Raw genomic sequence first — 22,056 nt, forward strand, 5'->3', positions numbered from 1 at the left:
CGTGCTTCACGGTGCTCTTACGCTTCCTCGATTTCCGACCCGGTCAAATTTCCTGCTTCCCGCTTGCTTCGTAGCGGCGGACTACAACTCCCAGTATGCAGAGAGGCTAGGTTCGTTGTTGAGCGTCCATTGTACAATTAGACTACATTTCCCAGAAATCTGAGGGATGGGCTTGGGCGGGGCGTGGGTCCCACGTGCCTACGGGACCCGCGGAGGCCAGCGGATCAGCGGGAAGCTGAGGTGAGGATTTCGTGAACCAGAGATTTCGGGATCTCTGGGCTGGTCGGGGGGGGTGAGAACGGGAAGGTCCTTTACCCCGGTATGGCTCAGTTGCTTCGTCTGGGGTCTCCAAGCATCGGAAGCTCGGAGCGGCTGGGTACTGAAGACCGCTGGGGGCTGATCATTACCCGCACCTAGGATGGGACTGGCGATGGAAGCAGCCTTTGGAGCTGGGGCCTGGGGGATCACTACCTACACAACAGTTCCCCTAGAGCGTGCAATGGAAGCCCCACAGCGGAAGGTCACCAGCCTCTCCAGGGCTTGGAGAGAAAAGAAAAAGACCTAAGCGGGGTGGCTTCTGGGATCGCTTCTCTGAGCTTCAGATCTAGAAGGCTGAGGTTAAGGAGAGTCTTATGGCAGTCATGCAGGAGACTCAGGTCTTGAGATTCGCGCTGCTACTCTCAAGCTGTATGAACTAGGGCAAGTCACCAGCTCTCAGGGCCTTGGTTTCCTCGTCTCTTGTCAACCTACCCCCAAACAGCAGTGTGACCATCAAATGCCGGGAATGGTAGGGTTCCTGACCTTAGATCTGTCACATAGTAGTGCTCCCTAAGCATTTTTTAATTCTGAATGAACGAACACTGAGGCCCTAAACTTCAGTGCAGTCGCTCAGTCGTGTGCGACTCTTTGCGACCCCATGAACCCTAGCACGCCAGGCCTCCCTGTCCATCACCAACTCTTGGAGTTTACTCAAACTCATGTCCATCGAATCGGTGATGCCATCTAACCATCTCATCCTCTGTCGTCCCCTTCTCCTCCTGTCTTCAATCTTTCCCAACATCAGGGTCTTTTCAAATGAGTCAGCTCTTCACATCAGGTGGCCAAAATATTGGAGTTTCAGCTTCAACATCAGTCCTTCCAATGAACACCCAGGACTGATTTCCTTTAGGATGGACTGGTTGGATCTCCTTGCAGTCCAAGGGACTCACTCTCAAGAGTCTTCTCCAGCACCACAGTTCAAAAGCATCAATTCTTCGGCGCTCAGCTTTCTTCACAGTCCAACTCTTACATCCATACATGACCACTGGAAAAACCATAGCCTTGACTAGACAGGCATTTGTTGACAAAGTAATGTCTCTGCTTTTTAATATGCTATCTAGGTTGGTCATAACTTTCCTTCCAAGGAGTAAGCGTCTTTTAATTTCATGGCTGCAATCACCATCTGCAGTGATTTTGGAGCCCAGAAAAATAAAGTATGACACTGATTCCACTGTTTCCCCATCATGCCATGAAGTGATGGGATCGGATGCCATGATCTTAGTTTTCTGAATGTTGAGCTTTAAGCCAACATTTTCACTCTCCTCTTTCACTTTCGTCAAGAGGCTCTTTAGTTCTTCTTCACTTTCTGCGATAAGGGTGGTGTCATCTGCATACCTGAGGTTATTGATATTTCTCACAGCAAGCTTGATTCCAGCTTGTGCTTCATCCAGCCCAGCGTTTCTCATAATGTACTCTGCATAGAAGTTAAATAAGCAGGGTGACAATATACAGCCTTGACGTACTCCTTTTCCTATTTGGAACCAGTCTGTTGTTCTGTGTCCAGTTTTAACTGTTGCTTCCTGACCTGCATACAGGTTTCTCAAAAGGCAGGTCAGTCTGGTATTCCCATCTCTTTCAGAATTTTCCAGAGTTGATTGTGATCCACACAGTCAAAGGCTTTGGCATAGTCAATAAAGCAGAAATAGATGTTTTTCTGGAACTGTCTTGCTTTTTTGATGATCCAGGGGATGTTGGCAATTTGATCTCTGGTTCCTCTGCCTTTTCTAAATCCAGCTTGAACATCTGGAAGTTCATGGTTCACCTATTGCTGAAGCCTGGTTTGGAGAATTTTGAGCATTACTTTACTAGCGTGTGAGATGAATGCAATCGTGCGGTAGTTTGAGCATTCTTTGGCATTGCCTTTCTTTGGGATTGGAATGAAAACTGACCTTTTCCAGTCCTGTGGCCACATCTTCATCCAGCATTAATTTAAAATAGTACTAGGTCTTTTGTTTACTATATTGAGAAGTATAGAGAAGAAAAATGACCCAACATCTCAGTATTCAGATAAACCAGTTGATATATATTTTTTAATGTATGTAGTTAGAAAATGCAAACGTTATGGAAAGGAACAGCTCTCCCAAACTTCCTCTTCCCCAAAACAAGTACTTTAGTTGGTCCCTGTTTCCTTCTGGTAAATATTTATGCCTATGACAGAATATGTATTTTTAAATTTACTGAGAAAGGATAGTACTATCCACATAATTCTGTCTTGCTTTGTTAAAATATTAGAAATAACTTGAATGACAGAAACAGATCCGTAAAATTTTATGGATAATGGAACTGAGCTCAGAAGACAAAGGTCACAGAATGAGTTGATGGTGGAGCAGAGACTAGATCTCAGGTCCTCTGACTACCCAGTCCAAAGCTTTTAATGTCATCATAGTGAACTTTAATTGTTCTTTGAATTAGGCTTCATTCTTAGCTACGGAGCAAGGTGAATGGTGCCTCTTTCGTCAGTTGTCCTTGGGGTTAAATGAGATGACACAGGAGCGCACTTAGCATGGCCGCTGGAAGGCAGCAAGTGCCCATTGGGTTAGTCCACTTTCCTTCAAGAACTGGGAAGCTTAGAGTACATACTTAGTTTGGAATTGTAGGTCTCTGTAATCCGACAGTCTTGCTCTGGATCATTTTCCTTTAGAAAAGAAACTATCTCAGGGGGAAGTGATTGTTTCCTGATTGAGATTAGGAACTGGAAGTCTTACAGGGCCAGGGGAGCCTGGCAGGCTACAGTCTATGGGGTTGCAAAGAGTTTGGACATGACTGAGCAACTGTGCATGCACATAGGGACATCTTAATCCCAATTTTTACCTCTGCTACCTGTTTGTCTTACCCTATAATTGCCTGGTTTGGGGGCTTACGCCAGTGTTTTCTTTACATCTTGGAATTGGTGTATTTACTGAAAGACTTTTTTTTGAGTATCTAATACATGACAAGGGTTTCCCAGGTGGTTCAGTGGTAAAGAATCCACCTGCCAATGCAGGAGACTCGGGTTCAATCCCCCTGGGTCAGGAAGATCCCTTGGAGAAGGAAATGGCAACCCCCTCCAGTATTCTTACCTGGGAAATCCCATGGACAGAGGATCTTGGCTGGCTACAATCCATGGGGTCACAAAAGAGTCAGACACAACTGAGCGACTAAACAACACGTGCCAGACCCTACTAGGATCTTCTAGATTCAGGGGCAATCTAGATAACATGGTCTTGGCCTCACTGAACTTTTTTGGACTTTGAAGTCAGGTATCTGTGGGTTTGAATGCCGATTCTCCCCCATGGTAACTTTATGACCGTTGACAAGTCACTTAAATTCTCTGAGTCTGTGTCATCATCTGTAATAGTGAAGACAGTAGGAAGGTCATGGACTTATGAGGATTCAGTAGGAGGGAGTCCCTTGAGCCATGGAGCAGGTGCTTAAAAAGGTGTTTCTTCCCTTGTTTCTTTGCCCTCTTGTTTCTGTCTAGCTCAGAGCTGACTAGGAAGATTTCTGGGTCTTTCGCTGGCCAGGGGACTTCTCACGGCCTCCAGCCATGCGGCTCTCTGCTCTGCTGGCCTTGGCATCTAAGGTCACCCTGCCTCCCAACTACCGCTATGGGATGAGCCGCCCAGGCTCCTTGGCAGATAAGAAGAAGAACCCTCCAGGGACCAGGCGGCGCCGGGTGGCTGTGGAACCCATCCCTGAGGAAGACTGGCATCTGTTCTGTGGGGACAGGGTGAGAGTCTCAGACAGGGTTGGGTGGTGGAGTGCTCCCGGGCAAGGATCGCCCTCCCTGACGCTCGCTATCTTCCCACAGGTAGAGATCCTAGAAGGCAAGGATGCCGGGAAGCAAGGCAAAGTGGTTCAAGTTATCCGGCAGCGAAACTGGGTGGTTGTCGAGGGACTGAATACAGTAAGTAAAGAGTGAGGTGGTGATGCTCAGGAAGCCTGTGCCATCCGTCCCTGTCTATGAAGGATGGCACGGGGAGGAAGGAGACTGGCTGAGGAGACGGTGCGGCAGCCGAGCCTCCGAACCTTTCACTTTTCAGCGTGGACTGAATGCTCTGAGTTGCGGTAGACAAGCCGCCTTCACACCCTTTGGTTTCTGATAGCCACCATCCCCCCTTCTTTTGGGCAGCATTACCGCTATGTTGGCAAGACTGTGGATTTCCGGGGAACCATGGTCCCCAGCGAAGCACCCTTGCTCCACAACCAAGTCAAACTTGTGGATCCTATGGACAGGCAAGCCTAAGGGGCTCTGGTCAGAGGGTTTCCTGCCTTCTGTTGGAAAGTTGTTGACCATATTTATCCAAAGGGAATGGTGGGTTGGATGTGCTGGAAACAGAGGGGCCATCTCATGGACATGACCTCCTGTAGGAAGCACCAATCCAGGGGTAGCAGGGAAATAAGATGGTGACTTTGGGGCTGAAAGATAGCAGGGAGACTGCTCTCTGGAGGTCTCGCTTCTTCTATCTACTAGGAAACCCACTGAAGTGGAGTGGAGATTCACCGAGGCAGGAGAGCGAGTACGAGTGTCCACAAGGTCAGGAAGGATCATCCCGAAACCTGATGTTCCCAGAGCTGATGGCATCGTCCCTGAAACATGGATTGGTGAGGCTGGGTGAGGGGCAGGAACAAAAGTAGGGGTGGGAGTAAGAGATGTTAAGAAGCCCTCCCACCCATCTTCCTTCCTGTGGTTCAATAGATGGCCCCAAAGACACATCAGTGGAAGATGCTCTAGAAAAAACCTATGTGCCTCGTCTAAAGACATTGGAGGAGGAGGTGATGGAGGCGATGGGGATCCAGGAGACTCGGAGACACAAGAAAGTCTATTGGTATTGAGTCTGGGGGAGCCACTTCTCTCCTCGTCTTAGCCTTGAAGTTTGCAGCCACCTCTTCTTCAGACGCTAATAAAGAGCCTTGGGTCCTCTGTCTTCTGGTAAGACTTGCACCCTGACCCCTGTTTCAGGGGCTGAGGGAGGGAGCATCTGTCCTGATGTTATGACAAAACCTGGATGGAAGTTAACAATCTTAAGGGCAGGGCCTGCAGATTTCTCGGATGGAGGTCGAAGGGAGAGAGCTTCCCTTCACAGAGACCTCTGAATAACAGGGCGCTGCCTGTTAGGAAGACCGCAGGGACTGGGAGTATGAGGCCTAAATTAGAACCTCAGCAGGATTCAGTAGGGAGGGTGCTGGCCTGTCCTTTCTACCTAATAGAAACGGTAGACAAGATTTCAATTTTTTAATAAATTGAAAATAAACTTCTGCATAATATTATATAACATACACAGGGAGAGAAAGGGTATGACGCTGGTTTGCAGGGAACCCAGATGCCAGGGAGGATGCAGGATGCTGGTTCTCTGGCTGAGGAGGCAAAGACTGCCTCCTAGCGTGGTACCTGGCAGTTTCAGATGGGGGCTGAGCTGCGCCTTTCCTCTGCCTGCGTCAGCTGTCTTCAGTCTCCAGAAGAGACAAGGCCTCACCCAGAGGCCCTTTGGTGGCCACCAGAACCAGGTTTCTTGGAGAGAGTTCGGGACTGAAGATGGGTAGGAGCTCAGCGTGGAAGCCTGTGAGAAAGGCAGGGCTACTCAGGAGAGAAATGAAACAAACTCATAGCCACTTCCTGCCTGACCTGTAGGCATAGCTCCTCTCCGCACAGGAGAGGCCCAAGGGGATCTAAGGAAACCCCGCTTTCTACCAGGAACATGAGTGCCCGAGACGCTGACTTGGGAGGAAGCAAGCCTCAGTACGTTGTAGGGATGCTGGCTTAAGATGCACCTCAGGGATGTTTCACCTATCCTATGGTGACAGGCTTCCAGATTCAGCAGGAATTTGCATTAACAGGCCCCCCCAACCCCCGCCTGATGCTGAAACAGCTTTGGTCCTAGAATCACCATGGTGATGGGCCAAGTCCCAGCAGGTGTAGGGGTGGGGACCTGAAGGAGACCTTTAGAGCTCTAGCCCCTCTAGCCCTGGGTCCCTGGTGTGGCCCCCCTCACCCTGCTCCTGAAGGTAGAGCAGCCGGTCCAGTAAAATCAGAGTCTCCACCAGTGGGGCCAGCAGTAGGGCCAGGCTGAAGAAGGCCACCACACGGTTCTCCTGGGCCTGGTGAGCTTGAAGGGCAGCCACATTCAGTGGCAGGTGGGGGTCCAGCCCCACCCGCTGTAGCCCCCGCTGCACATATCTGTTGGGTCAGTCATAGACAGCACTCAGCTTAGAAAGTCACTCCTCCATTCAAACTGTCCATTTCTAATTCAATTCCAGCTCTGCTTTTCTACCTTAAGGTGTATTTAAATATATATATATATATTTGGCTGTGCTGGGTCTTGGTTGTGGCATGTGGGATCTAGTTTCCTGACCAGGGATCGAACCTGGGACCCCTGCATCGGGAGTGCCACTGGAACACCAAAGGAGTCCCTTAAGATACATTTTTGTTTAAAGAGTTTTCTGGCTGTGATCTGTCCATTCAATAGCAAATCAATCCAAAAATTTATTTTTAGACAAACCTGTCCAATTATTTGGGCTTCCCAGGCGGCACTAATGGTAAAGAACCCACCTGCCAATGCAGGAGACTAAGAGATGTGGGGTTCGATCCCTGAGTCGGGAAGATCCCCTGGAGGAGGGCATGGCAACGCACTCCAGTATTCTTGCCTGGAGAATCCCATGGCTAGGAGCCTGGTGGGCTACAGTCCATAGCATTGCAAAAAGTCAAACACGAGGCGACTTAGCATGAACACATGTCCAATTACTTAGCCGTATTTTTATCATTTCAAAAATTTGATAAAAGAGTGACAACTGCCTTTTAAAGAAAATCTGAAGCTGTCTCAGAACTCAGTCACTACCCCTTCCTCTAACCCAGCACATCTAGATTTTCTTTAGGACATGCTAACAAGTGAGGGTGGGAGGGGAATCATACCCCCAGTAGGTGATGCCCCCCATCTCACCACCGCCCCCCGCCCCCGGCCCCCAGCCTCACTCTTCAATCTTGAGCTCGTGGACCCTGGGAATCCCCTGCACGCCTGGCCGCCGGAGCTCAGGCTGGGCACACCGGATGACGGTCTCCAGTGCCGCGCGGTAGCAGTGGGTTCGGAGGCTAGGGCCTGCTTTCTGTAGCCGCTCAGCGTACTCCTCCAGGGCATGGCAGGCCCCCTCCCGAAGCCTGTAGGGCAGTTCATAGCCGGGCAGCCCAGCCACCCACTGACTCAGTGGGTAGCCACCAGGGTCACTCAGCTTCATGTAGCAGCAGCCCACTGAAGCCAGGGCCACCACCTCAGGGCAGCAGGAGAAGTGCCTCAGCAAGGCCACACTCAGGTCCCCACAGGCGTGGAGGCCTGTCAGCAGCAGGCGGGCCCCGCTCTGAGGGGAGGTCTCCAGCGGAAGCAGGAGGTCCTCACACAGGGTTGTGGGGTCCACCCACCTAACCACGTGGTGTGGGGGGTGACGAGGGCCAGTCTGGACCACCTGTGGAGGCAGGACAGAACAAAGGCAGATGGGAGGCCTGTTTCCTGTCCATACGCCACCTCAGGCCACAGGAAGGGATCTGTCCTGAGTTCCTTCCCAAGGAGGAAGGTGGGAGAGCAGCTGGGGCAGAGGAAATGGGATAGATTCTGTGTCTGTCATTACTAACTGCAAATCTTTTCATCTCTGAGTACCAGCTGCCTCATTTGTAATGAGGCTGATACCTGATTGGCCACTTTGTACAGGTGGCTGTGAGAAGGATGTATTGGTGTAGAAAGCACTTTTTAACTAGAAAGTGCCTTTAAGATGAGGCTTTGGTGAAGGAGGTAGCAGAAACAGGGACACACCACCTCAAGCTGAGACACTTAAAAGAATTCAGCCTTGGTGCCTGGTTTCAGCTAAGTCAATCCTGGTCTCATGGTCCTGGCTGCATGAAGGGCTGGTCTACCTTTGGGTTCCTCTTCTCCTCTTTCTCCAGAGTCTGTAGGAGCTCCTGGTCTAGGCGCTGGGCTCTCTCCACCAGTCTCTGATCCCCTTCAATGCTCTTTACCATCAGCCCCAGCCCCAGGGACATGAAGCGGGAGAGATGGCCCTGGAGTCAAGAGAAGGAGGTTAAAGACAGTCCTGTTCAGGGTCCCCTACATAGTCCCCATCCCTATCTATGGTCTGGACACTTGGGTACCAGCCCCCAGAGGCTTAAATTCTGCCCAGCTTATTTCCTGCGCTCCTTATTACCTGCACCTCTGGGCACGTGGCCTGACAACCCACCTTCTAGTTGTTCTATCCCCATGACCAAAAAGACACAAAAAACAAAAGCAGACTATTATGGGTCTGGCTCACCTGGCCTGAGCCTACATCCACAACCTGGGTGCAGCCGGTGAGGTCACTCAGCTTCTTCACCAGCTGAAAGAAGAGGGAACAAAGGCCCCTGGCCATTGGTTGTTGGCTCCCAGGGCAAACACTCATAAGGAGAGCAGGGAGCAGCTGAGGATGGCAGAGGACGACGGGTAGGGGGTGCCACGGGAGAGACAAGAGACATGGAAACCAAAACAGGGAGTGCTGACCCCAGGCTCAGGCTACTGTCTTTGCTCCTCTCAGGACAGTGATTCAGTCCCCACAGAACAAGAGCCCTGCTGTGACGCCATCAGCAGATTGTGAAGATTATCAGAACAAGAATAAGACAGTGATTCAACTACAGCCGCCACCAACCCAGCAAAAGGATGAAGATAGGATTATAGTACACCTGCCAAGGAAGGGACCTTCTAGGGCCTCTGGCCCTATAGGTGATAAAAGGTGCCCAAGCCTTTGTAACCCATAGGCTTAAGGAGTCCCCAAGGCCCCCAGATACTACGTGAACCCCAGCCATCTGCTCACCTCTCCCAGCCTCCGAATCTCATGCTGCTTCTTGGGCCTGACATGTTTCCGGAATGGAGCTGTCAGTCGGGAACTCTGGCTGGGATTCTCCAGGAACTCTGAGGGGGTCTGAAACCCAGGCGTCCGGGTAAAGGCCAGGGCATAGGCTGTGGACTTCAGGGCCAGCAGGGTGAGTGGCCACACCGACCTGTACCTGAGATAGCCCGCCCAGGCCCCCAGTGAATAGTCCCATTGTGTCCCGAGTGTGCCAGCCTACAACCCAGGAAGCCCTCGTGAGGCTGAGCAGTGGCTCCCTGCAGGGCTCAGCCCCGAGTCCCCCGGCGCAGGGCCCCTCTTGCCCATACCTGGCCACTTCCCCTTCTCTGGGCATCCCCAGCAGCAGCGTGGCCAGCTGTGGCGGGTTCAGTCCATCCAGGGCTTCCTGCCATGAGCAAGGGAGTGTGCCCCACAGGTTGTCTGTGAAAAATTCCTGGAGGGGAAAGGGAGAAGCAATCAACGGGCTACTTCCCTCCCACTCCTCCCTGCCCACACCACACAAGGCCACCAGCTGCAATAGCAGGAACCTCTCCTCATCGGAGGGACTTCTCTGCAGTCTGCTCTAGCCTTCCCCTCCTTCCTGAGCCCAAATTGCATTCTGGACACACTTCTCCTTTTAGCAGTGTCCCCCTTATTTATATGTGTGTCTGCCACTCAACTGAACTGAAGGGCGTGTGTGGTGGCTTTGCACCTGCCTCCTTAACACAGCAGTGACTAACACTATCAGTATGTTACCATCTAGTAACCTACTGTTACATGTGCCTGACACCACAGACGCCAGACATTATATATGCCAAAATGTTGGTTTTTATTTTTGGTCATCACATGACATGTGGGATCCTAGTTCCCTGACCAGGGGCTGAACCTGGGCTCTCTGCAGTGAAACCACCAAGCCCTAACCACTGGACCACCAGGGATTCCCCGCCAGAATGCATTTTTATTCATTTATTTGTTCAACACAAATTCTGGAGCTTTGCTTAGGCATCAAGTTCTATCCTAAGCTCAGGGGATACAAGCAACAACACAGACAGACAAGATCCCTGCTCTTGCAGAGTTTACACTTAAAGAAATTATTTCAAGTAACATCAAGTGCCACATAGACAATAAAACACTAATGAGACAGTAACATAATGGAGAGTTGGACAGTGTACTCTTAGAGTAATACAGCACATGTGAAACACTGCATGCTTTGGTTGCCCAGAGGCAAGGGTGGGGTAAGTAAAATAGGTGAGGGTCCAAAAGTACAAACCTCCAGTTACGATGTAAATGTTATGGAGATGTATAGTATGGTGACTTGTAAATACTACTATGTTGTATGTCTGAAAGTTGCTGAAGAGTAGATCTTAAAAATCCTCATCATAAGAAAAAAATTACGTACAGCGATGGATATTAACTGATGCAAGAGATGGTTAGATAGCATCACTGATTCAATGGACATGAATTTGAACAAACTCTGGGAGATAGTGGTGGACAGGGAAGCCTGGTGTGCTGCAGTCCATGGGGTCACACAGAGTCAGACACAACTTAGCCACTGAACAACAATTATTTCATAATATATACAAATAGGCATCATTACATTAAATGTTACATGTCAATTCTATCTCAACTTTTAAAAATTCAGGTAGTAGTAAACACAGAGTACTTTAATATGCCAGACACTGTCTGAAACATTTTATCTATGTTAATGCATTTCATTAATCCGTCCAGGTCAAGAAGCTAGTAAGTAGTACAGCTGGAATCTGAAACCAATTCAACCCTAGAGTTTTGCTGTTAACCACCCTAACTCAATTGCCTTTCTGTTGAGGAAAAAAACATTCCAGGAAGACCAGTAAGTGCAAAGGCCGTGATCAAGCCAGTGTAGATGCAGTTTAGTGAATGTGGGAGAGAATGAAATGTGATCAGGTTTTAAAGGGAGCTTGTAGGGTTTTATAGGTAATGGTAACTACCATTACCTATAATTAGGATCCAGGCAAGAATACTGGAGTGGGTTGCCATTTCCTACTCCAGGGGATCTTGTCAACCCAGGAATTGAACCCACATCTCTTGGGTCTCCTGCTTTGGCAGACGAATTCTTTACCACTAGCGCCACCTGGGAAATCCCAGAGTACCTAGGAAGCGAGAAATGTCACGATCAGATTTACATTTTTAGAACAGTCTGCCTGTTTTGTGAAGAAATGGGTATGGAAGGGAGGAAGCAAATACAGAAATCAGTTAGGAAGCAGTCCAGAAGAGAGATGATGTTGGCTTGGCCTAGGGTGGTAGCAGTGTCAATGGAGACACATGGGTGAATTTGGTATCTGTTCTGGAGGTTGAATCAACAGACTTGTTGAAAGAGCTGAATCAAGGATGGCTTCTGGGTTTGGGAATTGAATAATTCAGTGGATGCTGGTGGCATTTATACATCATCTCATTTATTCTTCACAATGATCCTTCAAAATGGGATCCATTTTACAGCTGAGGATCTGGGGCTAGGAGGAATTTTTATGCCTAATGTTAATACGATAGGGAAAACGGGACTCTAGTCCGACTCAGTCGACTTCAAAGTTGGAATTGTCCATTACACGGCAAAACCAGGAATTTATTCAAAACCTGAATGAACGATCATGTGTGTTCTTGAAAACACCTCACATGTTCCTGGGAAAGTTCAACATTGCCGCAGCAGCATGGCTCAAATGTCCATGCGCTTTATTACTGGACGCGAGAAGATTAGAAAAACAACCTAGATACTAGAAATATTAATATTTAGGTCATCAGGAAAAAAAAAAAGAATCGGGGTTTTTGCCCCAGCTTTAACCCTTTCTTGTACAGACAAAAGACTGAAAAAAACCTATTAGAAAAAAAGATCAGACGCTAACTCTCCAGATTCTCCCCTAGTCGTGGCTAGGTAGCCAATCACACAAGCAGGAGCACCCCACCCACATCCCTGTGGCCTCACGATGATGTAGGCGTCCAGGATGGAACGGTAGAGCGTCACGACCCGGGTGAGGTTCACCGCTAACTGTCTCCTCTCTTCATGAGAGAGGCGCCGGGCGGAGACCCCGGGCATTCCGGGGCCCAGACGGTGGCGCGGGAAGCGAGAAAGCAATGAGGAGAGGACCAGGGTCAGAACCACGCGGGTCCGGGACCCGGGCTGGGCTCAGCACTTCAGGTGGTCTCAGAAGTAAAAGTGCGGAATCTGGTGCCCGATGCTGCCTTTCCGGGATTCCAGGCTGGGGTCGAAGACTTCAGGCGCACCCCTGACGTCACAGGTCGCGACGCCCCACAGCGCCAAGGTGTCTACGTCTGAGACTAGCGGGGCGGCGGTGCCAGCGCAGTGACGCCACAGAGGCGTCGCGCAGTGCGCTGCTCACGAATAGGGGCGGGCCAAGTCCCAAGTCCCGCCTCCAGATCCCGCCCCTTCCCGTACACTTCTCTCCTCTCCGGAAGTGAGGCCGGGGGTTGTCCCGCGCGTTTCAGTTCCCGTTTGTCGCGGCTTCCCCACACCTTCGAGTTGTACCTCCACGGGGCTAGAGGGGCCGGGGAGCGCATCCCGCCCCCGCCCCCGCCCCCGCCCCCACCCACACCGCCGCCGCCGCCGCCGCCGCCGCTGCCGCTGCCCATACACTCCGAATCCCTGGCCTCGCTCCCGGAGGCGGGGGCCGTGCGGGTACGCGGGCGCCGGCCTCCAGCGCGTTCCAACCCGCGGGCCTGCCGGCCTGGGCATCGCCGACGCGCGCCAATTTCCGCATCCGGCTCTTGGCGCTTCCGGTCTTAGCGGACCCATCTAGGAGGTAGGTGAGTGAGCGTGCGAGGTTGGCTCCGCCGCGTGCATGGCATCTGTTCCTTAGACTCGGTTCCTTCCCCTACCAATGTGTTGTCAGAAGTCCTTTCGTGGCACAAAGACTTGAGTGAGATGCATGTGGAGATTTCCCCCACCTGGAAACGAGGGAGATGAGTGCCTGAATTTGGATCTCCACTTGTGAGACCCGCGTGGGGATGCTAGGGTAATCCAGAGGTCAGCTTTGCCAAACCTGTCACTGCCTTTGAGCATACCTAGACGTTCCCTCCATGGGCAGATGATAGAGTTCACCTATTCTGGCGTTGTAGATCGCTGTTTCAGCTAGTTGGCCCTGCGACCCCCTAAGTTTACAAATGTGACTGAGATCTAGAGAGGAGACCTGGCCTTCCTAATACCATACAGCTGGTGAATTGTGGAGCTTTCTAGAATCCAGGCTTCCTGGTTCAGAATGAAGTTCTCCTTCCGTCATATCACATTATTTGAGAGGTTACTCTGATGTCTTTCCCCTCTCTTAAGCCCTGCAAAGATGGGTCTTATTGATTCCCAAGCCTATGGGCTCCGTTATCAGGATCGCTTTCTTCCCTAGGGTATGCTGCAAACCTCCGAATGCTGGTCTGTGGGATGCAGCAGATGAGCCTTCTGTCTTCCTCTCATCTGTAAGCTGTTCTTCCCAACTGTCCTCTCACCATTGAGTGTCATCATGTCTACCTTACTCCTCAATCTGGATTTTGGCGAGCCTCCCCCCAAAAAGGCATTAGAGGGAAATGCCAAGCACCGAAAATTTGTCAAGAAGCGGCGACTCTTGGAACGGAAAGGCTTCCTCAATAAGAAGAAGCAGCCCCCTAGCAAGGTGCCTAAGCTGCACTCAGAACCTTCAAAGAAAGGGGAAACTCCCAGGGTAGATGGCACTTGGAAGGCCTCTCCCCTTCCAAAGAAGAAGACAACAGCTGCCTCCAGCAGTGGGTCAGAGCAGTCCCTGGACAAGAAAGCTGCAGTGCCTTGGCTGACTCCTGCCCCTTCACAGAAGGCTGGTTCTGTTGTGGCTAAAGTAGATTTGCTGGGGGAGTTCCAGAGTGCCCTACCAAAGATTAAGAGCCACCCAACTCGCCCCCAGAAGAAGGGCTCCCAGAAGAATCCTCCGCCCAAGAATGGTCCACAGAACTCCACCCAAACACATTCAGAGAATAAATACTCTGGGGCATCCCAGAAGATACCGGGGAAGATGGTGGCAATTGATTGTGAGATGGTGGGTACTGGACCCAAGGGGCATGTCAGTTCCTTGGCTCGATGTAGCATTGTCAACTACAACGGAGATGTGCTTTATGATGAGTACATCCTGCCCCCTTGCCACATTGTGGACTACCGGACCAGGTGGAGTGGTATCCGGAAGCAGCACATGGTGAATGCTACACCCTTCAAGATTGCTCGGAACCAGGTAAGAGGCATGAGGGATGGTGGTAGCAGCGAAGCAGATAGGGTGAAGTCCAAATCATTTTTCAGCAAAGGATATCACTCTGGGAAGGTACCAAAGGATTGTGGAGGGAGGGTTGGAGTGGATAGAGTAGCAGATAAAGAAGGCTTTTTGGGGGGGATGAAGAGTGGTGAGAACCTGGAAACTTAAAAATAGCTGGTGTAATAAACTGTATTAGATCTGTTTTAGATCCCAAGTGGAATCCTCATCTGGATAATTGGGACTCTGTTAGAAAAACAGCAACCCATGATGGACAGAGTAGCAGGCATGAGTGCCAGGGGGAAAGGGTTCAATTTGAGAATACCTTGTAGAGGTGGGTCTAGGGTTGAGAACAGAGAGGTGGAGGGCGCTTCCCAAGCAAGAAGTGGTCTGTGGCAGTGTGGAAAGTTGGTGGAAAACTGGAACAGGCAGCCTGCAGTGAAGGGGGTAAAAGACACAGGGCTGATATGTTGGGGTTCTCATCTCATTCACTGAGCAATCCTAGCCACTCTAAGCTCTATGCTGAAAACTGGAGGCACGCTGAATGAACAAGAAAGGAAGATGAGCTGGTAGAGGGGAAGGGGAAAGGAGCTGCTGGTCTTGGAAGGCCTCCAGAGGGCACCCTTGGTCCACTTTGTAATTTCAGCTCTGCATTCTTTGTCTTGTCTAGACACACTGTTCCAGTAATCTCTCATGTGCCAGAGCAGTCATTTGGAGGAATTTCATCAGAGGTAGCACAGCTAGATTTTAGAAAGAACATGAAGAGTTGAAGAACATCCTCTGCACCCTCAGGGGCATAGCTGAGCAAAGGCTTGGGAGAGTCAGAAGATCGGGTGGGTCTGAAACAGCACATCCACTTAGCTTTAATGAAGGCTGTGTGTTGAAATTAATGCAAAGTAAAGGTGTTAGTGGTCAGCAAACTGTAGGGGCAACTAAATACCAAGTTGATTAGACTATATCTGGTTTTCATCATAAAAATCAGTGCCCAAGCTGGGGTATGAGACCAAGGTACATTCAGATGAGTCTGTACCCTTCCAAGGGGTCCCACTGGGAGGCCAGGCATTGATTCCAGGCCTGTTAACTCTTTCGCAGTCTGTTTGGAACCCCATTTTGGTAATGGCCCTCAGAGTTCATGGCATATTCTTTAGTCGTCCTCATTGGAAGTGAGTCTTTATCTTTTTTTAGGGGGTGGGGCATACCTCGAGGCTTGTGAGATCTTTGTTCTGTAACCGGGGATCAAACCTGGTCCCCCTGGCAGTGAGAGTGCTGAGTCCTAACCACTGGACTGCCAATTCTTAATTCCCAATTTTTAATTTTTATAGCTTGTAGGCCCTTTGAGAGTCTGATGAAAGCCATAGATTCCCTCCCAAAAAACAAACACAGAAACATATGCATATCAATTTGCATATAATTTGGGGCTTCCATTACCTCCCTAGAGCCGATCTTTACAGTATTTGTCCCAGCCTGTATCTAAGGCCAACGTAACAATTATCATGGTTAAAGAACTTCAAGTATCAAGCCAGGACTGAACTAGGTAATTACATGAACATCACACTGAGGTAGAAATTAATGTGACGATAAGGAACCACTGGCTAGGTATGTCCAAACGGTTACACCATGAAAAATGCCTAATTTTACCTCGGGGAGAGGAGATGGATTTCAGGTGAAAGAAAACTTGGGGGAGAAGGCATTTCAAGGATGAGGCAAGTGAGGAAGTGGTGAAAAGAGCCTAGAAGGACTTAGAGCTGTGCTGGACTTTTAGGATGCAGAGGCTGCATCTGTCCTCTCCTCACCACCTCCTCTTCCATGTCTGTTTCAGATCTTGAAGATTCTCACAGGGAAGATAGTGGTGGGGCATGCCATCCACAACGACTTCAAAGCCCTTCAGTACGTTCATCCCAAGTCCCTCACCCGAGACACCTCTCATATCCCCCTCCTCAACCGTAAGGCTGACTGCCCAGAGAATGCCACCATGTCTCTGAAGAGTCTCACCAAGAAGCTGTTGAACCGGGACATCCAGGTAGCGTCTCCCCAAAGGCTGCCAGACCCCTGGCTTGGACGGGAAAAGCTGGCTGCTGCCTCTCTCCAGGCTCTGACACTCAGATTCCTCTGATTGCAGAGAGATCCAGGGGGAGGTGCTCTGATGGGAAGAGCTTTGGGCAGAGAGGCCCATCTCTACTTAGGCGTAACAGTTCTTGTTTCCTACCTCCCAGAGTGTTCCACAGGGTACTTGGAAAAGGAAAAAAGCCTAAAAGTGGGACTAAAACCCTAAGTAAGAAAAGAGAGAAGCAGGTAGTTGTGGTGGCCTAAATGACCATATAGTGGCTTCAGGGGCCTCTTATGTATTTCATATGTTTGGCAGTCGAAGAGGGGGTGGTCTGCCTGGCATGAGGGTATAGACACATGTCATACAAACATTAGTTAAAGAACTAGGGAAAATGGAAGACTCAGAAGGTCTGTCTATGATCTGGTCTGTTCTGCTTCTACAGAAGAATGTAGAACAATATGGTGTGTACTTGTTGCCACAGAAAGGACTGAGGCAGACCGTAGTGTAGGAGTTGAACCCCTGAAATCAGATGATGAGTGGGGCCCCACCAGAGGTCTGCCTTTGCAGCCCGCTAACTGCACAAGCAGCAGCATCATTGAGGTTGGAGAGCACCAGTTGGGAAGGGAGGAAACAGTCTCTTGTAGCCTCATGCTCTTTTCTTCCTCCCTTGTTCAGGCTGGGAAAAGTGGACATTCCTCAGTGGAAGATGCTCAGGCCACCATGGAGCTGTACAAGTTGGTTGAAGTTGAATGGGAACAGCACCTGGCCCAGAATCCCCCTAAAGACTAGTGCCAGCAGGGACACTGGCGATGTGGGCAGGCGGAAGCAGCACCACACCCAGGACGGGGCAGTGGGCCACGGACCACTCCACCAGCTCCACGCCTTTGGAAGCTAGGGGGTTTGGGGAGAGGGAGGCCACACCCCAGACTTAACATCCATTGAAGTCCACTTCAGGTGTTGTGTGTCTGGTTAACCGTTACTTGGAAGGAGGACGCCTCCATGTCAGAACCGACCCCTAGGCCGTTTACCTCTTAAATGGTGCTAACTGTGTGTCCCAAGGTGCTTTGCTTCTGGGAAAGTCTTTTGACTTTCAAAGGGCACAGCAAACCGGGAAATGTCTTTTCCCGAACTGCCTTATCACTAGGGTGGCTATGTGTCTCATCATGCCTTTCCTTTCAAGCAATTAACAGCACCCTCTTTCACTCTCAGAAGTATCCTGTTGGATGATAACTGGTATGATCATAATGCGTCTCTCAGACTCTGCTTTCTGCTCAGAGTCTACATCTGGTTTGTGTTGGGATATCACCTGTTCTTTCCACCTTGAATTCCGCAGAAGCCATTCCTGGTGAGGTTTAGTTCTCCTTAGGGTTATGTTGGAAATCAATTTTTCTGGTTTAGGAAAGCAGTTTCCTAAAGTGATAGAGAATTTATTTAATTTAAACGCCACTTGCTAGGTTAAAGAAGAATTTTAAAATGTTTCAGTGAGTTTTAGTCTTTTACTTTGCTAAACCAAGCCTCTGAAAATGCAAATTATTCCCTTGATAAATTTTTTATAAAGGAAAAACAATTGTGTGGTGTTTTCCTTATAACTTCACATTAAATAGCTTTGTCACAGACTCCTTAGTGCTGTAATTCTGTTGGGGGGCTAGAGTCTCTGTGGATGACGCTGAATGGATCCTGGTTTGCTGGAAGTCATCCAGAAGTGCTGACGAAGCCTTTGTCTGTGGCCCATGTGCTCTGTTGCCTTCTCGCCCCACCACAGATCAACAAGCACACCCAAAATGACACTGAAGCTGCGCGAACACCCTCACACAGGGTATGTGACCAGGAGAGTGACTCAGAGTGGGCATGTGGGAGGGATGGAGCGGGAGAGAATGGGTGCTCAGTGACGCCAGCCTGGTTGCTCCTGCCAGCTCTTCCTTGGTGGTACACACCCTGATGTTGGGAAAGTGAGTCACAGGTCTGACCTTGTGGCTGGAATCACTGTCTGTGCTCTGTCTTGAGAGAATGCAGACTCCGTGTATACACCGAGACTCGTGCCCTCTTGAGTGGCTATTTTGGCTCCAGAGGCCAGAGTCACAGTTGTGGCTGCCTATAGAAGGGAATTTGCTGCAGCCAAATGAGACCTCGGACGTGGTCTTGCTGCTGTGTCCTGCATTACGGCATCTGCTCGAACAGGCAGCTGTTGAGCTCTGAGCAAGTTGGTTCCTGTTGAACCCAACATAAGCAATGTCCATGACACTTCACAAAGAAGCGCTAGGCGTTCTTACACACCTCTAAGTGGGAATAACATAGGAAGGCCACACCAAAAACTGGGGTTACAAGTCTTAATTGAAATGAATGTGAGTCTTAATTGCATTGCAGTCAGGAAACTAGAAGCTAAGTGGAAAATTCTCCTTTGAGTTCAGGTTTTAGGGTACCTGGCTTAGTAATTTATTTTATGAAGTACACTGTTGATTTACAATATTGTTTCTGATGTCCAACAAGGTGACTCAGTTATATGTAACAATCATATAGTCTTTTCCATGTTATTTTCCATTGTGATTTATCATACGATGTTGACTATAGTTCCCTATGCTTCACAGTAGGACCTCGTTCACTCTGCATCTAATGGTTTACAGCTGCTAACCCCGCGCTCCTGATCCATCCCTCCCCGCCTCCCTCCTTGGCAGCCGCACGTCTGTCCTCTGTGAGTCTGTTTCTGTTTCACAGATAAGTTCATTTGTGTCATATTCCACATATAAGTGATATCATATGGTATTTGTCTTTCTCTTATTGACTTACTTCACTTAATATGATAATCTCTAGTTGCAGTTGGCTTTTATGCTCTACTTCACCCCCCAACTCAGGCACCCTCAGTCCAGCATTGGGAAGGGCTAAGTCTCACTTTTGCTCACCAAAAAGAACCTGGAGACCACAGGACCTTGCAACCATTTTCTTGCTCTTTTCTCGTGTCATATTTCCTGGTCAGAGCCCAGCTCACCCTTCAGGGTACCTGGGGATCCCTGTACTTTAATCCCCTTCTTTCTCTGCCCCTTTGTTTGCAGGCTTCATCCAGTTGATGACAGATAAGCCCCATTGCAGATTTCTACCTAAATACCAATCAGCAAGTCCTGGTTTGCCTTAAGTTTGAGGCCCTTTAGAGCATATGCACATAAAAACAAATGTTCTTCCGATAATACTCTTTCCATGTCTTGATATTTTCTAATGCTGAACCCCCTTCTGCAGGTGAGAATGATAAAGGGCAAAAGAATGTGAGAAGTATATCCTGCCAAACATACTGATCTTTTGAAATTTCATATAGTAAAGTGATTCTTGGAAGGGGAAGTGTATTTGGAAATTTCAGGTCATAGTGCTGCCATTCTCTCTACCCTTAAAAGCCACTGATTGAGGGAATTCCTTGGGAATCCAGTGGTTAGGACTCCATAGTCTCACTGTAGAGGGCCCAGGTTCAATCCCGGGTCAGGGAACTAAGATCCCACAAGCCACGTGGTACAGCCAAAAAAAACAACACTGATTGAATCAAGACTCTAACAAGGAATCATTTGATTCCTAGTTGAACAGATGATTACAGCTGACAGCAGGAAAGAGGAACAGTACTATAATTATGAACTTGCCCCGAGGCAAATTAGCCCAAGTCCAAGTGTAGAGACAGATTCCCATGTGTGCAAGTGCATTTAGGAATATCCTGCATTACACTCTGTGTATTGTTCACAGTGCACTTTCATTTACCCTGTAACTTAGGGCAAGTCCACCAAACAGTTGATAGCAGAACATCATTTTATTGCTATGTAGATACCAGGCATCAGTTTTGATTTTGCTAGTTACTCAATTTGTGCTGGTAAATCAGTTTGCTTCTTAGGAGCCTCAGTGGTCCGAGTGTTAAAATCCTGGGATTCTCTTCTAACTTTGAAGCCTAGCTAATGGTTGCTGTCATCAATAATAATAATGGCAGCCATTTGTCGAGTACTTCTCTGTGTCAGGTACTGTACTGAGTCTTCAGGAGTGTGGTCCTATTCTCTGTAAGGGAGATGGTAGTATTCCAATTGAGCAGTTGAGGAAACTGAGGCTGACAAAAAGTAAGAAGTCTTTCCTAGGCTAAATGGCTGGAAGTTGGCAGTGCTGGCACACAGACCTGCCAGGTCTGTGTGTCTGAAGCCTCAGCTCTTAACCACTCTCCGACTCGGTTGGTAACACAGCCAGGCAGCATCTGATGAGGTTGGAATCCTGCCACTCATATGTTTATTATTAAACACTTGCTATGTGCCAGGCATTGTGCTAGGCACACAGAAATGACATGTCCCCCCCAAGTTGCTTACAGTAACCTGAAGCAGAGAAACCAGTAAATTAATATCAATGCCCTGTGGCAAGCACTGTCTAGAGTCACTGAAGAATTTAAAATAGGGGAGTGATGTGATCAGATTTCGGTTTTAGGAAGACAGTGCTGGCAGCCAAATGGAAGCAGGATTGAGTAGGGCCAGAACATGAGTTCTTCTGTTTGAGTAATCTGATGAGCAATGATGTAGTCCTGAATTAATGAAGTGGGAAGGTGCATATGAGCGTCACTAAGCGGGTAGAGTCAGTAAGATTTAGAGATCAGAGCAAGGTTGCCTTGATATTTCTGAACTACAGTGAATAGACAGCATTGTTAACCAAGACAGAGTGTATGGCAGGCAGGAGAGCAGGTTTTTGAGGAAGATGACTTGGTATTGATTGGGTTGACTTTGAGCTTCTTGAAGATACCCAAGTGTAGATGTCCAGCCAGCAGCTGGATGTACCAGACTGGAGTTTAGCAGAGTAAATGAGATCTGGGGCTGGGACCTAAGACCTGAGAGATAAGAGTATAACAGTGAGATAAAAGCCTTGGATTGGAAAGGTATATAAAGAGCAGGTCAAAATCAGAGTCTCAGGAAGTACCTGTCCTTAGAGGCTGCTGGAGGAAGAGAGGTCTGACTGAGAGAGGATCATCAGGTAAGAGGATAGCTAAGGAGACTCCTCCCAGGAGGGAGGAGGTAGCATTAACAGCATAGACAGCCAGTCCACTGAGAGCAAACAAAAGGGTCTATTTTGCAGCAATTCAGTGCCCTTCATCTGAGCAGTGTCTGAGGAGGGCAGCAGCAGCTCAGGCAAGGCAGGCTGGAGAATAAACAAGGCGAGGAAGGAGTGGCTGTGGGCTGTTCTTTCTCGGCTCTGAGGAGAAGCAGATGAGGGTTGCTGTGGGAGTGTGAGGCCTGAAGGCACCAATACACAAAGCCAGCAGAGCATAACTTGGCTCACGAAAGAGCAGGTGAATTAAGCTACAGTGGATCCTGAAAGAGTAGGGGGGAGGGATGCCAAGCTTAGCCTTGGCCAGCAATCAGGATCCCTTGTCTGCTGGGTCAGAAGGGAAAGAGGAAACGGTAAGGCAGATGGCAGATGGAGATGGTTGGTTTTTTGTTTTGTTTTGGGGGGTGCTTTTTGGCCACGTGGCAGCTTGTGTAGTCCTAGTTCCCTGAGCAGGTATTGAACCCAGGCCCTTGGTGTTAAGAGTGCAGAGTCCTAACCACTTTACTGCAAGGTAATTCTTGGAGCTGATTTGGGATGATGGTGGAATAAAATGATTAGGACCTGGTGACCTTGCTT

General features: G+C 49.2%; 3 protein-coding genes across 10 annotated transcripts; 2 read left to right on the plus strand and 1 right to left on the minus strand.

The window, feature by feature from the left end:
- Positions 1 to 160: 160 nt before the first annotated feature.
- MRPL24 (mitochondrial ribosomal protein L24) lies at positions 161 to 5,234 on the plus strand. Of its 4 annotated transcripts, none has more exons than XM_040230242.1 (6): positions 161 to 240; positions 3,779 to 4,027; positions 4,109 to 4,204; positions 4,430 to 4,533; positions 4,772 to 4,902; positions 4,997 to 5,234. In XM_040230242.1, exons 2-6 carry the CDS (start codon positions 3,845 to 3,847, stop codon positions 5,131 to 5,133), a joined length of 651 nt encoding a protein of 216 aa, XP_040086176.1. In that variant the 5' UTR covers positions 161 to 240; positions 3,779 to 3,844; the 3' UTR covers positions 5,134 to 5,234. The 4 variants fall into 4 exon arrangements, with proteins under 4 accessions (XP_040086176.1, XP_040086179.1, XP_040086177.1 ...); XM_040230245.1 differs by having other exon boundaries at positions 169 to 240; positions 3,784 to 4,027; XM_040230243.1 differs by having other exon boundaries at positions 181 to 289; positions 3,777 to 4,027.
- A 285-nt stretch (positions 5,235 to 5,519) lies between these two features.
- On the minus strand, positions 5,520 to 12,669 carry METTL25B (methyltransferase like 25B). 4 transcript variants are annotated; one of them, XM_040230235.1, is made up of 8 exons: positions 12,095 to 12,669; positions 9,468 to 9,592; positions 9,124 to 9,316; positions 8,590 to 8,652; positions 8,198 to 8,341; positions 7,268 to 7,752; positions 6,291 to 6,475; positions 5,520 to 5,858 (listed from the first exon to the last, which is right to left on the minus strand). In XM_040230235.1, the coding sequence occupies exons 1-8, from the start codon at positions 12,203 to 12,205 to the stop codon at positions 5,737 to 5,739; spliced, it is 1,428 nt and encodes a 475-aa protein (XP_040086169.1). In that variant the 5' UTR covers positions 12,206 to 12,669; the 3' UTR covers positions 5,520 to 5,736. The 4 variants fall into 4 exon arrangements, with proteins under 4 accessions (XP_040086169.1, XP_040086172.1, XP_040086170.1 ...); XM_040230238.1 differs by having other exon boundaries at positions 9,124 to 9,231; positions 12,095 to 12,412; XM_040230236.1 differs by having other exon boundaries at positions 9,124 to 9,276; positions 12,095 to 12,403.
- Positions 12,566 to 18,050, plus strand: ISG20L2 (interferon stimulated exonuclease gene 20 like 2). Of its 2 annotated transcripts, none has more exons than XM_040230240.1 (4): positions 12,566 to 12,929; positions 13,524 to 14,372; positions 16,207 to 16,407; positions 17,110 to 18,050. In XM_040230240.1, exons 2-4 carry the CDS (start codon positions 13,638 to 13,640, stop codon positions 17,221 to 17,223), a joined length of 1,050 nt encoding a protein of 349 aa, XP_040086174.1. In that variant the 5' UTR covers positions 12,566 to 12,929; positions 13,524 to 13,637; the 3' UTR covers positions 17,224 to 18,050. The 2 variants fall into 2 exon arrangements, with proteins under 2 accessions (XP_040086174.1, XP_040086175.1); XM_040230241.1 differs by having other exon boundaries at positions 12,616 to 12,929; positions 13,631 to 14,372.
- The last annotated feature ends 4,006 nt before the right edge of the window (positions 18,051 to 22,056 follow it).

This window comes from Oryx dammah, unplaced genomic scaffold, assembly GCF_014754425.2.
Source record: "Oryx dammah isolate SB20612 unplaced genomic scaffold, SCBI_Odam_1.1 HiC_scaffold_28, whole genome shotgun sequence".
Taxonomy (NCBI): Eukaryota; Metazoa; Chordata; class Mammalia; order Artiodactyla; family Bovidae; genus Oryx; species Oryx dammah.

What these genes read in the sequence shown, in the direction of transcription:
- METTL25B (XM_040230235.1), bottom strand. Translation starts at nt 12,205, where the DNA reads ATGCCCGGGGTCTCCGCCCGGCGCCTCTCTCATGAAGAGAGGAGACAG. An exon ending in AGATTCGGAGGCTGGGAGAG is followed by an intron (nt 8,653 to 9,123) that starts GTGAGCAGATGG and finishes CTCTTCTTTCAG; the next exon opens with CTGGTGAAGAAGCTGAGTGA. An exon ending in TGGATGTAGGCTCAGGCCAG is followed by an intron (nt 8,342 to 8,589) that starts GTGAGCCAGACC and finishes TCTTGACTCCAG; the next exon opens with GGCCATCTCTCCCGCTTCAT.
- MRPL24 (XM_040230242.1), top strand. Translation starts at nt 3,845, where the DNA reads ATGCGGCTCTCTGCTCTGCTGGCCTTGGCATCTAAGGTCACCCTGCCT. An exon ending in ATCTGTTCTGTGGGGACAGG is followed by an intron (nt 4,028 to 4,108) that starts GTGAGAGTCTCA and finishes ATCTTCCCACAG; the next exon opens with GTAGAGATCCTAGAAGGCAA. An exon ending in CTTGTGGATCCTATGGACAG is followed by an intron (nt 4,534 to 4,771) that starts GCAAGCCTAAGG and finishes TCTATCTACTAG; the next exon opens with GAAACCCACTGAAGTGGAGT.
- ISG20L2 (XM_040230240.1), top strand. Translation starts at nt 13,638, where the DNA reads ATGTCTACCTTACTCCTCAATCTGGATTTTGGCGAGCCTCCCCCCAAA. An exon ending in TCAAGATTGCTCGGAACCAG is followed by an intron (nt 14,373 to 16,206) that starts GTAAGAGGCATG and finishes TGTCTGTTTCAG; the next exon opens with ATCTTGAAGATTCTCACAGG. An exon ending in TGTTGAACCGGGACATCCAG is followed by an intron (nt 16,408 to 17,109) that starts GTAGCGTCTCCC and finishes TCCCTTGTTCAG; the next exon opens with GCTGGGAAAAGTGGACATTC.